The sequence below is a fragment of the Paroedura picta genome, chromosome 5, assembly GCF_049243985.1.
Source record: "Paroedura picta isolate Pp20150507F chromosome 5, Ppicta_v3.0, whole genome shotgun sequence".
In the NCBI taxonomy this organism is placed as follows: Eukaryota; Metazoa; Chordata; class Lepidosauria; order Squamata; family Gekkonidae; genus Paroedura; species Paroedura picta.
The window spans coordinates 101,719,861-101,734,079 of NC_135373.1; the positions used below are offsets into that span (position 1 = coordinate 101,719,861).

At 43.6% G+C, this 14,219-nt stretch overlaps 1 protein-coding gene and 1 long non-coding RNA gene across 2 annotated transcripts in view; one reads left to right on the forward strand and one right to left on the reverse strand.

Annotated features, from left to right (window-relative positions):
- The window catches only part of LOC143838375 (uncharacterized), a 15,963-nt gene extending 14,973 nt beyond the window's left edge, over positions 1-990 (forward strand). The window contains exon 3 of the long non-coding RNA XR_013231374.1: positions 916-990. This is a non-coding gene — a long non-coding RNA (uncharacterized LOC143838375). The remainder of the gene's footprint in view (positions 1-915) is intronic.
- On the reverse strand, positions 873-14,152 carry CDC42EP1 (CDC42 effector protein 1). Its single transcript, XM_077339583.1, has 2 exons — positions 13,275-14,152; positions 873-6,837 (listed from the first exon to the last, which is right to left on the reverse strand). Exons 1-2 carry the CDS (start codon positions 13,690-13,692, stop codon positions 6,020-6,022), a joined length of 1,236 nt encoding a protein of 411 aa, XP_077195698.1. The 5' UTR covers positions 13,693-14,152; the 3' UTR covers positions 873-6,019.
- Between the last annotated feature and the right edge of the window lie 67 nt (positions 14,153-14,219).

A 14,219-nucleotide genomic window follows, 5' to 3' on the forward strand; every position in this document is an offset into this window, starting at 1 on the left:
TGATGCGTAACATTCAAATGGTGGTGTCTTTGTCTGGCCAAAATGTAATATACTATCACTAACAATTTGCTCTTCTATAACGGTATCCAAAATCTCCAGCTTGAACTAACTGCACCATTTCCCCCAGTGACTAGGCTGGTCCACCCAGAGGTGGGATGCAAGAAAAAATGGTGGAAAATTAACTTACACCTTCTTGAAAGTTTTAGAAGTTCTTCATAAAAATCCCCTCATCCTTGGCATTTTTCTGGTTGGTCTCATTGGCCTACGTAACAATGCATGGTGCACATGTATTATAGGCCCATGACACAATTCCTTCTTTTTTCAGAACTCTTCCTTATGAAGCCTGAAATAATATCACTGGCAGGGAAGCATACTGGGCATTTTGTAATCCCATGCTAGTTTAGCACAATATCAGAATTTCATATTGTGCACAAATTGCAGTTTGTCTCATTTTAATAAGCAAGATTTTTACTCCTTATGGCTGCAAAAGAAAAAAAAGCATGTGGGTAATGCTGGATGAGGCCAAAAGACTTGAACAGCATTTTCAACTAATCATATTATGCAGCTTCGATGTCCTACCAACCTACTTTTCCATTACAGCAGAAACAGAATAAATTATGCTAAACCACTGAATGTAGCCAATGTTGACTCAGTTTGCACACTTGATACAGGAATCTGAATTCAGCTTTGCATAATATGGAATGCTGCATTTCTGTATGTTAAAATAGTTACAGAATTTAACATGATTTTTCTGTGATAATGAAGCCACAGGCCTAGGTACCTCTTCCCTGTTCTTTTTCATTGATATGTCTGGTCTTTTGGTTTCAACAACAGTAAGTCATCCTTACCTTGACATTTTTGGAGGTTTAAAAAAAAAAACAGTTCTTTTGTCTTTATTTCAATGTTCTCTAACAGGATCCTAGTTTTCACTGATGATGTCACCATTACAAGCTGATATAGTGGCTAGAAAAAGTGACCACTTGCCAACAGGGTCAGTTATGGCATGTTCAGCTGCATGGTCATGAAGGATAAAGTCAAGATTATCTCCTTCAAACAGGCATATTGTCTTCCTGAGCACTGCTAGTTATACCTTCAAGGAAAGAGGACTGCCTCCTGTGAGCTGTTTCTGTCACTATACTTCAAATATTGACAGTACAAAAAGGAAATCTAGGGATAACACTCTAAATGGGGTAGGGGTGGCAGCTTCCTCCCACTGTCACTTCTAAACAAGCAAACTTTCTTTCCATAGTTCCCATTGCATAAGAACTTTGGGCTGCAGCCCGGAAGCAGAACTCGCTTTAAGGCTATTTGCAGCCCTGGCCCGGTGTACCTAAGGACCACCTCTTTGTCTGTATTCCCTAAAGAGCACTGCCCTCTGCAAATACCAACTTGTTGGCAGTCTCTGGCCCCAGGGAAGTACATCTGGCCTCAACCTACTTGGTGGAATGAGCTCCCTGAGGAGATCCAGGCCCTGCTGGAACGGCCACAGTTTTGCAGGGCCTGTAAAATGGTACCCTTTTGCCAAGCATCGTATGAGTCCCCAATGGAGGGCACCCCCATGAAAAACATCACTGAATGGGAAGTATGTCAGAAACAAAAGACCTATACGGATACTACTGCTGGTTCATGGAATGTTATGGGTTCTGGCTTTAAAGGTTTTAAGTTTATTAACTAACTTATGTTATTGTGATTTTACTGCCACACAGCACTATGAGCCAATCCTGGAGGGCAGTATTATATAAAATAAAAAAAATATGAAGAAATCTTACAATGGAAGGATGCACTGTGTTGGCATGAAACTGGGAGACATAACGCTGATATTATGATATTGCTTCAGCAAGTTGCAGGTGAATAAGAGGAAAATGGCAATTCCTTTTATGTAAAGAAAAGAAAGCTTTGATTCCAGTGTGGGATGCCAGCATACCCTTCATCTCATTCATGCTCTTTCTGCTGGCCTTTTAATTTCCCCTTGTACAGTTGGGCTCATGTTGCTTCTGAACTACTAAGTATAATGCTATCTCTAAGCAATAACAGTTCACTCTGCACCTCAGTTATGACCACACTGGCATGTTTCAATCAAACTGGTTGGTGGCTTGCCTGGTACAGCAGCAACCTCATTTTGGTACCAGGCACTGCATGTTATAGAAATGAGCAGTTGGGTGTTAAATGTGCTGTGAACCACACAAAGGGAAAGAATCTTCTTTGGCTTTTGTTTATCTCTAGGAAAATTCCAGCCAGATTAGCCATTAACTCAACCTTGGCATACCTTATCTTACTCAAGCTGAGAAGGTAGTGGTGGCATTGCTACGGAACAAAACCTCTGGCTTTTGTTGATTTTAATGAAACACATTACCTGACTTTTGTTTTTTGAATTTTTCTGTGAACCAACACAGCGCCACTTGCGTCCTTTGTGTAATCCTCTGCTTCCAAAACTATCTAGCACCTGATGAACCATCAGAAACTGTTCATTAGGACAAAGCAATAAGAGCATTACTAGGTCATGATTAGCACCAGTATGCATTGCCTTATTTCATATCTTGTTCCAAAGTGTTGCCAGTATATACATACTTCTTCCTCTGTAAACCGTGGACATCAACAACAGTATCAAACATACACTAAGGAATTTTTGAGCAAATACCAATCAGATGTACTTGGACCAATAGACTGGAAGGCTGAACTTGAGGTGGGAATAAGCTGCCTCTGTGACTTCAAAAACATCAATGTTGTCTTTTGGAACTCACTGGCACCAGAAGAACAAGCACTACGATGCAGGGGAAGGGTAGACCTAGTGTGCTATACTGGTTACAATAGTGAATTACGATCTGGAATGCCCAAGTTCAAACTCTCAGTGAATCACAAAGCTCATTGGATGTCACTGGGTCAGTCATTCTCTCTCATCCTACCTCACAAGAGTTGTTATGATGGTGGAGGGGGAGTATCAGGTAAACCTTGAACCCCTTTAAAAAAAGGGTGGGCTATTAATGTGTCAGCCAGATAGACAGGAACAGAGATTACATTAACGTTTGTGGACCAGACTGACTAGAGAAGTAGAGAACAGAATTTTCTTGCCTGCATTGCTACAAGAATCAAGGATGTTCTTTTCTTCTTGCTTTCATTATCTGCACGACTAACCTCTGGCGCCTCAAGTATTAGTCAGAAGAACACAGCTCAAATAGATGGGAATCTCATAGAGTGATTAATCATGCCTTCAACCTGAGCCCAAACACCCACTTTCTGGGGAAGAACGAAACTATTGCTAGGCAATTCAGCCATCTTAGAAGAGGTGGGAAATTTACAGCAAGGGCAATTAAATCCTAGGTATCCTACAGCAGAACCGGCAAGTCTCAGAAGGCCAAAATCCCCAGAAAAGAGCCATCACAGCAGCAAACCATACATATAAAAATTTGTAATAATGAGAACAGTAATAATAACTGCAAGGAATACAAAGGAGGGGGAAGGGCAGGATCTTTGGTTTGAAGCTTATCTGACAATTTAGAAAGAGCTGAGATTTGCAAGTGAGGGCAACACAAGGGTTCCCTCTCCCTTCTTCCTGTATCCATCTGAAGGCTCTGGATTGTACAGTAGCCTCCCTTCTTAGATCACACTTCCAACAATCCAACCGTAGCCATCGTAACAGCCAGCTCGGAGCCTGGAACTAAAGCCAGCTATGTGTTGTATATCCCAGAGCTGCTATTGAAAAGTGGCTGCAACAGTGCCTGTTGGTGAGGCGGGGGGCTAAGGTCAACGTATGTTGGCTAGGGCTTCTTCGATAGCGTTTATGCTCCTCGTGTTACTTCCTGCTTTCCTCTCCCCTGCTACCACCCACCTTATGTCTCTCATGGGCTTGAGCGAACGCAGGAATGGGCTCCCTCCAGCCACAGCCAGTTTTGAACAATTAGAGTGCTGTGACAGACCAACGCTGTGACCTCACCTCCCAGCCATTTCTGCCTTGCCACAAAGACCTCTCTGTGTGAGTACTGGGCAAACTGCCTCATTCCAGAGACACCACGTTGCCCAGAGGCATCCAGCCTGGCAACAAACACTGAGCGCTGTGATCCAATACCCCCAGGGTCAGAGGGGATACCAGGAAGGAGATGAGGAAACCAGGCAAGGGTTCCTAAACCTACAGGTGTGTGCTTTTGTATACAGCTGAGAGGAAACCAATGTTTTCCATCTTGCTGGACCAAAGTTGGAAAAAGAAGAACAGGGAATGTTACAGACATTGCTCCTTGACTACCACCCTTCCTTGATATTAGGGAGAAGGACTCAGAACCTCCTCACAGACAATCTGCTTATGTGGGTATTTTGATGTTTGAACAAGATAATCTCCACCCCTGCCCCCTGCCAATGAACAGTCTTTAGAGAAACATTTTTCAGTAACTGGATCAAGACAAATTCAAATTCCTGGTTGTTGTTGGTTTTCTTTTTTTAAACTTAATTTGTATAGATCAAATGCATTCCCTGCTACATTCTGGTTTCTGCTAACAGCCATATTAAGCACCATGGCACAGTTCTTTCCTTGTGGCTGGGATGTCCTCAGTAGCGTGCTATCTGGCCTCCGCTTCATCCGTTTTGTTTCTCATCTCAATAGTTTCTTGAACATTTGATGATTTGATCATGGAAAAATGCAGACGGGAGGGGTGAAAAAAAGCAGAGAGCTGTGTGTGAATACCTCCTAAAATATGCAAAGCTGGGGAAGATGAACTAGAAGTCTGATTCTCCACTTGCTGCTGGGGCTAAGGAAACATCTCATGTCTCACGGTCCTGTCCAATCAGTCTTTTCTGGTTGGGCACATATTGAAGAGACTTAGTTTTCACTGATCTCCTCTGCTTGAGGCGTTCCTTTGAAAATACCCCTCGGTGGAAATGGTCACATCAATAATTTATTGCCTCAAGGGAGAAGGCTTGTTCTAGACTTCTCCATCCAGACATGTCCCCTTTCTCCCTGAAAACCTCCACTCCTAGGGCTGTATCACCATTATGCTTTCTTGAATTGCCCTGGAGGTAGTGCAGGGGGCAAAAATGGGAAGTACAGCACTGCCCAGGCCTTACCTTATCTATTCCTGCTGTAGGAAATCCAGGGTCAAGTGTAAGAAGATCTCTGCAAGCTTTTCTAAGAACTGGATTCCTATACCCTTTCCAGCTGACACAGAAGATTTCTGAATTCCTGTGCATTCCTTTGAAGCAGGAATGAATGTGACTTGGATCTTGGAATGGGTTCAGGGTCACTAGTCGCAGAAGACCTGGGTAACTTTTCTTTGCCGGAATGCAAAATAAATTGTCCTGGTCTAACCTGGACTTTGATAAATGCAGAAATGGATGAAGTACTCAACTTTTTTAGTTCAAACCAGTTCTGATGTTCCCAGAGAAGCAAAAGAGGGGGAATTTCTTGAATAGTCTGATATCTGTATACCTGAACAGAAAAACAGCCCTGGTGATCTTTACTTCAGGCAATAGGCATCTCCTGAGAGCTAAATGAGTAATGCTACATGTAGCTATGTTCACATCCTGCAGTTTTTCTTAGTTTTCCTACACCTCAAATATCTTCCTTTTCCTCTCACTGTTTCCTTCCTATAACTGAGCACCACAAATGCAGAGGGCCCTGCTGGTGGTCCCATGGCTTCTTCTTTCATCAAGGAGAGTTTCTGTCAGAGGGTTCATGGCACAAGCTGCAGTAGCAGCCAGACAGCCAATAGGGATAAAAGAGGATATGAACTCATTAGAGTCTTTAAACGCTACCTGCAAGGAGGGGGCAGCAAGGAGACAGCAACCGGGAATTGGCTTCTGGGTCTTTTTCTTAAAATACTCAAGAAGAGGGGGGTGGGGAGGAGGACAGAGAAACAAGCTTTTTCCTTCACCTGCCAGCTTACATCTTCTGAAAAAAAAATCTCGAAGTAAAAATAAAAATCTCTCCAAACGCTGGAAGTTCACCCTCAATGTGCCAACTATCATGGCTTCTTTTAGCTCTTGTATTTCTAGGGAGCCTGGTGGGAAGTCACAACTGAGCACATATGGCTATTCAGACCTTAACTTCATCTTCCTCATCCTCATCAACGTATTCAAAGGAATCACTGTGTCCATCTCTGGCAGTGGTTGAACAGTCTCCTGAGAAATCATCGTCTTCCTCCTCCTCTTCCTCTGCTCTTCGGTGCCACCCAGCTCTGTGTGCCTGTTGTACTGCCATGCCTGCCGTCCGGCACCATGCATTGGCATCTGGGCTCTCCTGGCTTCCTGATTCCTCCTGCTCTTGCAGGCTGTGGTATGTGCTTCTTGGGCCATAATGGGACGCTAGAACCTGGGTGGCATGGTCAAATTCTCTTGCTTCTATGTTGCAGTCATTCTGGTGCCCTTGCCAGTGGGTCTCTTTTTGCTTAGCAGCTACTGCTCCTGGGTCAGGGCTCTTTTCCCTAGAATAGGGTGACCCTTCCTGGGACAACTCTATGGAATGAGAATCTCCATTGTTATATACTGAGTGTCCTAGTGGTAAGCTAGCTTCGGAGTGACTCCAAAAGCCTGACGAGACTTTACTTTCTTCACAATTATTATGTAATGACCCTGATTTCCAGGTGCTCTTCTTCAGATGAAATGGAGAGCTGGTCTCACTGCTGTTTGAGGTTTTGCTTTCCTCATTTTCCTCCTCTCCCCTGTCTTTGCCGCAGAGGTCTCCAGGGAAGCTGATGACATGGAGAAGCTCACTCATAAGCGAGGGACCAAGATCAAGGCGGAAAGACAGCAAGGAGTCCGAGCGAGCCAGAGCCAGTTCATTAGTGTGGGAACTGTCCTGGGTCTTCTCTGAGCGAGGAGCACGGGGGATGGTGCAGAATCCAGATTCTAGTCCTGAAAACACAAGGAAATTGAGAGGGTGAAAAAAGTTTATGCCACAGGAAGAACTCAGTGCAAGTCAGAGTGCAGGAAAATGATCCTGCTGTGGGCATATATGAAACATAAAACACATTTATTTATTGTTACATTATTTATAGTCAGCCTCTTACACTGAGACCCAGGGCAGATTACATAGTGTAAGTCAATGCAGTCAGTAAGATGGGACATCCAATCAGCAATATAATAAGATTAGGAGTGAGGAAATTAACCTAAGTAAAATTCTGGAACAAAGCAAAACAAAGCAAAAGTATTGCCATGGCCCATTCAATTATGCAGAAATTACATAATAGGATAATAGGATAATACATACAGCAACAAACAGTATATACTATACACTCTTTACGTCACTCCTTAAAGCATTCTTTCCTACCCACACCATTATAATAAGGCCCTTTGTAAAAATGGTCCCTTAAGTAATTCATTTTGCTTCCTTGTGCTAAAACAGACCATTGGTCAGTCTAGGTCAATATAATGTACTATGACTCCCCAGAGTCTAAGATAGAAAAGCATTATCCCCTGATATCCTTTAGCAGCTAGAGATAAAGATATGAAGGTCTGATAGAATTTTTTTTCAAGTTTTCAATGGGAAAATTGGAAATTTAGGGGAGCACTGGGGAAAAATACTTTAAAACAGTTTATCTTCTGGAATGAATGAAATGCTTTTAAGTAGCGATCCCCAACCTGTGGGCCGCGGTCCACATGTGGTCCTTCGACTAATTGGAGGTGGGCCCCGAAGGACGCCTTCTCCCCCCCCTGGCCCTTTACTTCATCCCCCCCAGCTCTTTACAACACACCATTGTTGTGGCGTGTCTGTATCTTATTTTGAAGGGATGTTTAAACATTACCATAGTGATCAGAGAGCGCTAGGGCAGTGGTTGAGAGTAGAGGAGTAAACTACCCCCCCCCCCACCGGGCCTCAGTAAAAGGCGTTGAGTGGTCCCGGTGATAAACAGGTTGGGGACCACTGCTTTTAAGGACAAGATTCTACTCAGAAAATATTTTTATGTAGGATAATCAACAGCATTAGGTAATTATAAGTTTTCTTTGTGTGTATGTATATGGTTATTATTTAAATTGTGTATGATAATATGTTATTAAAGAATTCAATATTTTCATCATTATAATGATTCATAGAATCAGAGTTGGAAGATACCTCCAGGGTCATCTAGTCCAACCCCCTGCACAATGCAGGAACTCACAACTACTTGTCCACCCACAGTGACCCCAATTTCATGCTCAAGTGATCCCTCCACCAAAAATCTCCAGAATCCAGCCTAAGCTACCATCCCACAGTGGCAATTAGCAATTCCCTGGGTATGTGGGGAAGGGCCACAAGAGACAAACACTGGCACATCCCTTCCTGCCCACCCTCTCATAATCTGCCTAAATTCATAAAATCAGCATTTCTGTCAGATGACTATCTAGTCCCTGCTTAAAAACTTTCAAAAGAGGAGAACTCACCATCTCCCAAAGAAGCCTGTTCCGCTGAGGAACCATTCTAACTGTCAGGAACTTCTTCCGGATGTTTAGCCAAAAATTCTTTTGAATTAATTTTAACCCATTAGTTCTGGAGCAACAGAAAACAACTCTGCTCCATCTTCTATATGACAGCCTTTGAAATATTTGAAGATGTCTATCATGTCATGTCTTTGTCGTCTTCTTTCCCGGTTAAACAGACAAACTCCCACAATTTTTCCTCATTCGACTTGGTCTCCAAACCCCTCACCATCTTCATAGCCCTCTTCTGGACACACTCCAGTTTCTCTATCTGTTTCTTCAGTTGTGGTGCCCAAAACTAAACTCGTTACTCCAAGTGAGGTCCAACCAGAGCGAAGTGGCTAAGCTTAATATACAAATATGCTGGTATGCCTACCCGCTGTGACTACATGGATTTTAGGTAAAGGTATCCCCTGTGCAAGCACCAAGTCATGTCTGACCCTTGGGGTGATGCCCTCTAGTGTTTTCATGGCAGACTCAATACAGGGTGGTTTGCCAGTGCCTTCCCCAGTCATTACCGTTCACCCCCCAGCAAGCTGGGTACTCATTTTACTGACCTCAGAAGGATGGAAGGCTGAGTCAACCTTGAGCCGGCTGCTGGGATTGAACTCCCAGCCTCATGGGCAGAGCTTTCAGACTGCATGTCTGCTGCCTTACCACTCTGCGCCACAAGAGGCTCTAACATGGATTTTACTTCTACCCAAATAATTCAATTTGTCTTTAATGCAAAATTTATTTTCCTGGTTTCAACATGTATTCTTCCTACCTCTCAGATGACAAAAATTAACATACATGTGTTAAGGCAGCACTTTCCAATGCAGGGTACCAAAGTTTTCAGCTCTTTCTATTTAAGTATTAGGTATATTACTTGCAGAAAATTAAGGCATTTAAAATTTTGTTATTAATATGCCAAAATAATTTTACAAATTATAAATTATGCATTTTATGTGAAATGAATTTAGGTTTGATAAAAAAACGTATTGCTTATATTCCCCATTTCTTCCCCACGGTTTCAAAATTTCTAGAAATTAAACATCTTTAGCTAGACATGCCAGGGATTGAACCTATAACCTTCTGCAGGCAAGGCATGTGTTGTACAACTGAGCTACTGTAAAATATGTGAGTGGATTAGTTATTAATGTCCAGCTATCTTGGGACTGAACAAAACTGTTTCATGCGGCCTGCCCATTCTTGTTATAATCCTGAGAATTAAAGCTTTCATTTTTTTGAAGCATCTTCCGTCCCTCATGGCTAGAGGGCTATTAACACACGTGACAGCAAAATGGTTAAAGATTCAAACTGTGGAAACAAGTCAAATGAAGATCAAAATTATGATGTCTGACAACTGACATGATTTCTAAGTCCAGTTTTCCAAGAGCTTAGTCAGAACCTCTTTGCAACAGAGGATTGCTATTTCAGTAGAAGGCTACAGTACACTGCGAAGCTACCACTGAATCACATTTGCCAGGCTCATGCATGTTATGCTAATAGCATGCAAACAAAATATGCAAATTAGCCACATCTTGCTGGCTGATGAGCTATTTCCAAGGAGCATCTCTCTCACTGTTGAAAACAATTTTTCTTCCTGATCGCCATATTTTCTCTAGCAGCATCAGTATTTGATGCCTGAGAGAGAACATGCAACAGCTCTCTACAGCTATGCCATGAAACATTTCTCGTTGGACTTCCCCACCTTCAGCTAATAAGGTTTAAAGACAAGATTTACCAGTCATCTGACAGCTGGGGGAGTTTTAAAGATAAAATAAAACTGGAGACACACTCAGAAAGATATATTTCCTCCACTTGGTCTTAGAACAATGCACAGAAATCACTCTCGCAGCTGTGGGACAGCCCAGATAAGAATGCTGCCTCAGAGATGGGACCTTGATTTTTTGGAAAATGGGATGCCTTATGGATTACCCCTTGCTTGCCAGGAGTAGAGATGCCTGCACCATGAAACCCTGATGCATTTTTACTCAAGACATAGGGTGACGTCAACATTTATCTGTAGGTATGCAGCAGGGAGTCAGTAGTGCCTGGTACCTCCCTGGCCAGCATGCCTAAATTGCCTGCCTACCCAGTCCATCATGGTGGTTTAGTTTTGCACACAGTAATGGCACCAAGACTTAGCCTGGGAACCACTCGCTTAAGGACTGAGGTAGATCCTGACTCCTTTAGCTAAATGCCTCCGTGAAAATCCTTCTTTCTTTCGCAAACCTCATTACACTAAGGGCAGAACAAATCTCTCCATACAACAAGCATGTGTGTGACCTGAGCAATAACTACACAAACTGCATGTTTAGCTTCTGAGGCTACAAGCAGCCTAGGCAAAGAACCAAAGGTGATGAGGAATAAAGCAAAACACTCTGGTGCAGTGAGGGGGAGGGGGGGAGAGCGTCCGCAGCATGACTCACAATGGTCAACAAAGGGCACCATTGCTCTGTATCCGTCTTGAGGAGAGCCAGGGCGCTAGCAGAACTAGACTAGTCCAGCCGCTGGGAAGGGACCGCAGCAACAGGAGCTTGCAACAGAGGCTGCTATTCACCTCCTGCCTAGTCTCACCTCAGTGCAAATGCTGCAGTGTGAACTGTTTACGCTAGATATGCAAAGACTGCAGTTAGAGAAAACAGCTTCTGTGCCAAAGCAAAAAATTTAAACTCTGGATTTGGGTTTGACACTCTTGCTGCTCTGAGTAATGGAGAATACCAGGTCTGCTGCCTGAAGAGGACACTCAATGTACTAAATTAATGCTCAGGGCACTGGAGTTCTAGTCTGCTCTGGTTTATGCTCCCCTCAATCCAGGCCTAAACCTCTCTTGGCCTTCCGCCCCAAACCCATAGTGCTCTTTCCCACTGTCTGCCCTGACACAGATGCTGCAGATTCTTTCCCAATATGCATAGTTCTCTTTCCCAGCAGCTGCCTGTTTGGCATTTCACACTGGAGACAAATCCCTCCAGACCAAGACAACAAGACAGGCTGCCCTCAAATGACTAAATATCACTTTACACGTTCATACATATTTGAAAGCCAAGAGAGAGGTTTGGAGCTTGACCCTGAGGATGTTTGCTTGCAAGTTAAGTTCTACGATGTTCAGTGAATGTGCATCAAATTGCAGACCTCTTCCTCTGTCCCATGACTCTTTTCTTTTTCCTCTTACCAACATTTAACTCATGCAGAGGATAATGCCAGTAACAGATGGAGAATTTCTCTCTCTGCTGCTGCTGTGCATATCTTACTTAGCTTGCTTGGGATCCCTTGCCAAGCCCAATTGGTTCTTTGTTATCTGGTAGAGAATTCAAGACATTGCAAGGAACTTTCATGAATGCATTAGCCCAGCTCTTGCACAACTAGTCTCCCTCTCTATTCCCAAGTAGTATTGTTTTAAGAAATCTCAGTGAAAATTTACGAACTTCGGAGCACTTTAAAGTGGATAGTACCAAAAAGTAAACAATGAAGCAAGAGAAAATAAGTGAAAGTTGGTAGGACCCGTAACAATGGAGATTATATATGATTCTTATGAACTGTGCTGACCTCATGCTTGCAATTCCTAACCAAAGACACACCTTTCTTCCTATTGGCTACAGTAGACGGAGAGGGGGTCTCTCCACTTAGAACTGCACTACTTGGGATTCTTGTAAACCAGGGGCGGCCAAACTGTGACTCTCCAGATGTCCATGGACTACGATTCCCATGAGCCTCTGCCAGCAGTCATAGTTTGGCCATCCTTGCTGTAAGCATTCATGGTATCTGCTGTATGTTCTTGTAACCTACTGTACTTTTCAGTAGTACTTTTATATCTTAACATTTACTCTATCACTTCTTTTGTTACCAAACTTCCCACTTAAAGCCACTGGGGAGAACTAAGAAGACTGGGGTGGGTGGGGAGTACGTAGTTATTTCTTGCCTCTTATTATAGCTCCAGAATGTCCAATTGCATGCTGGAACTGAATGAGAGGACTAAAATATCATGACCTGTACATCGCCACAATAAGATAATTAGATTTAAAATACATTCTAGCATCCATTACAAAGACATGGATAAGATCTACGAAATCCATAAATGCTTTGCTACTACTTAGCTGAGATTAAAGAAAAAGGACACTTGAAAACACTCCAGGAGCCTTGAAGAGGTACTTCTCAGTCAGAAAGCCTCAACCTACACAGACCCTGCTTACTCTCCCCAGAAGACCTCAAGCCCTAAACATTTGTATGGACATGTTTGCCTAAAATGATCCTGGAATAACTCTGAAAGTCTGTCAGTAACTGTTGTTTATAGGTCACTACAATGACATCAGGGCCAGACTGCCTCATTTGAAGTACTGTTTTGCCAGGATAGCAAGCAATAGGATTGTGTCATGAGTAAAAGACCACTGACCATCCATTGGTGGAGTCACAGGAAGTGCCACAGAGACCAGCCGCATTATGAAAGATATCTTTTGATGTCCAGTGTGCTTAACATAAACATATTCAGTACTGCTCAGAACTATGCATACAGAAATGACATTTCTGAAAGATGCATTCATGTATGTGTGTGTGTGTGTGTTTGTACGTGTGTGGGGGAGAGAGAATTAATTATTCTCTCTACGAAAACCTAAGAAAACTGTGACACCATGAAGGCCATATTTTCATTCATCCTTGGGTACAACTCTATAACTCCATTCACTACCAAAATTAAACCCAAACATGAGGATCTGAAACAAACACATTTTCCTTTCTCTAGGTTTCCCTGCCTCCACATTTTTGTTATATTCCTTATCTCAGAATTTAGACTGTAAGCTCCTCTGGGCAGAATCCTACCTTCTGTACAGCATGAAACACATTGACAGGGCTATACAATACTAATAACAACACCCGAAGAAAGGCAACCTAATCAACCCACCGCAGGGGTTACTTACCATAGTCAGAGAAGCTATTAGGTGTGCTCTTGAAGACAAAGTTTACACCGCAGCCATCGTTCCCATAGTTATCCTCATTGAGCTGTGGCAGTGATATAGCGTTCTTGATGATAGGAGAGATGGCAGGCGGTGTGGGTGAGGCCTCATCATTACTTCTGCTGCCCCGGTTCCTTAGTGGGCTCCTCCTTACATGCCTCAGAGTTCGAGCAAAGAAGTTATTGGGTTTGGCTGCCTCTCCACCGTGGTTTCTGAGGAAGGAAGTGTCTCCAAAGGCATCTCCACCACGCCCCACGTGCATGGTATGGCGGAAGTCCCCCAGTGGCGGACTGATCATGTCTGGTGTCAGATCTCCCTTCAGGCGCCGCTTGTTGTGGGAGCCAGACACCCAACTGATGACTGGCAGTTTCCCAAGACTCATCTCTTAGCCTCTCCGAAGCACTCTCTCAGAAACTGTGTATTCTGTCCCTCAGATCAGGTGGGCTTCACTTTGGCAGTGATGTGGGATACACGTCTCCGGGATCAGTCACACCCCAGGACTGCTCCCCATCATTTGTGTTATCCTTTCTCCTCTCTCTCCTCCTTCTTCTGGCTATCCAAAGAGCACAGACCCACCTGTCATGGACCTTCTGGGTTTCCAGCAGGGAGTGGGAATCTAAGTTATACTCTTTTCCTTTGTCTTCGCTGGCAGGAGCCTTTCACAACTTTCATGGAGGTACCAGGCTGACTTGTTGATTGCAGGCTAGGTCTTCCAGGAATGCAGAGTGTGGGTAACAATCGGGGCCTCCCTCCTCAGACAAGGGGTGAAACGATGACCAAGGAGTCTGTTCTTAGTCCGGTGACTGTTCTTGTCTGGCTGGATGTGAGCAAAGCTGGAGGATTAATGTTAATCTGCTGACTGTTCTTCCGCTCTTTCTCCCTCTCTCTTTTTCTCATCCCACCTCACTC

Bases quoted from the DNA above. Each gene is read 5' to 3' on its own strand.
- CDC42EP1 (XM_077339583.1), bottom strand. From the start codon at position 13,692: ATGAGTCTTGGGAAACTGCCAGTCATCAGTTGGGTGTCTGGCTCCCAC. The intron at 6,838-13,274 runs GTAAGTAACCCC...TTGTGTTTTCAG, and splicing joins TAATAGCTTCTCTGACTATG to GACTAGAATCTGGATTCTGC.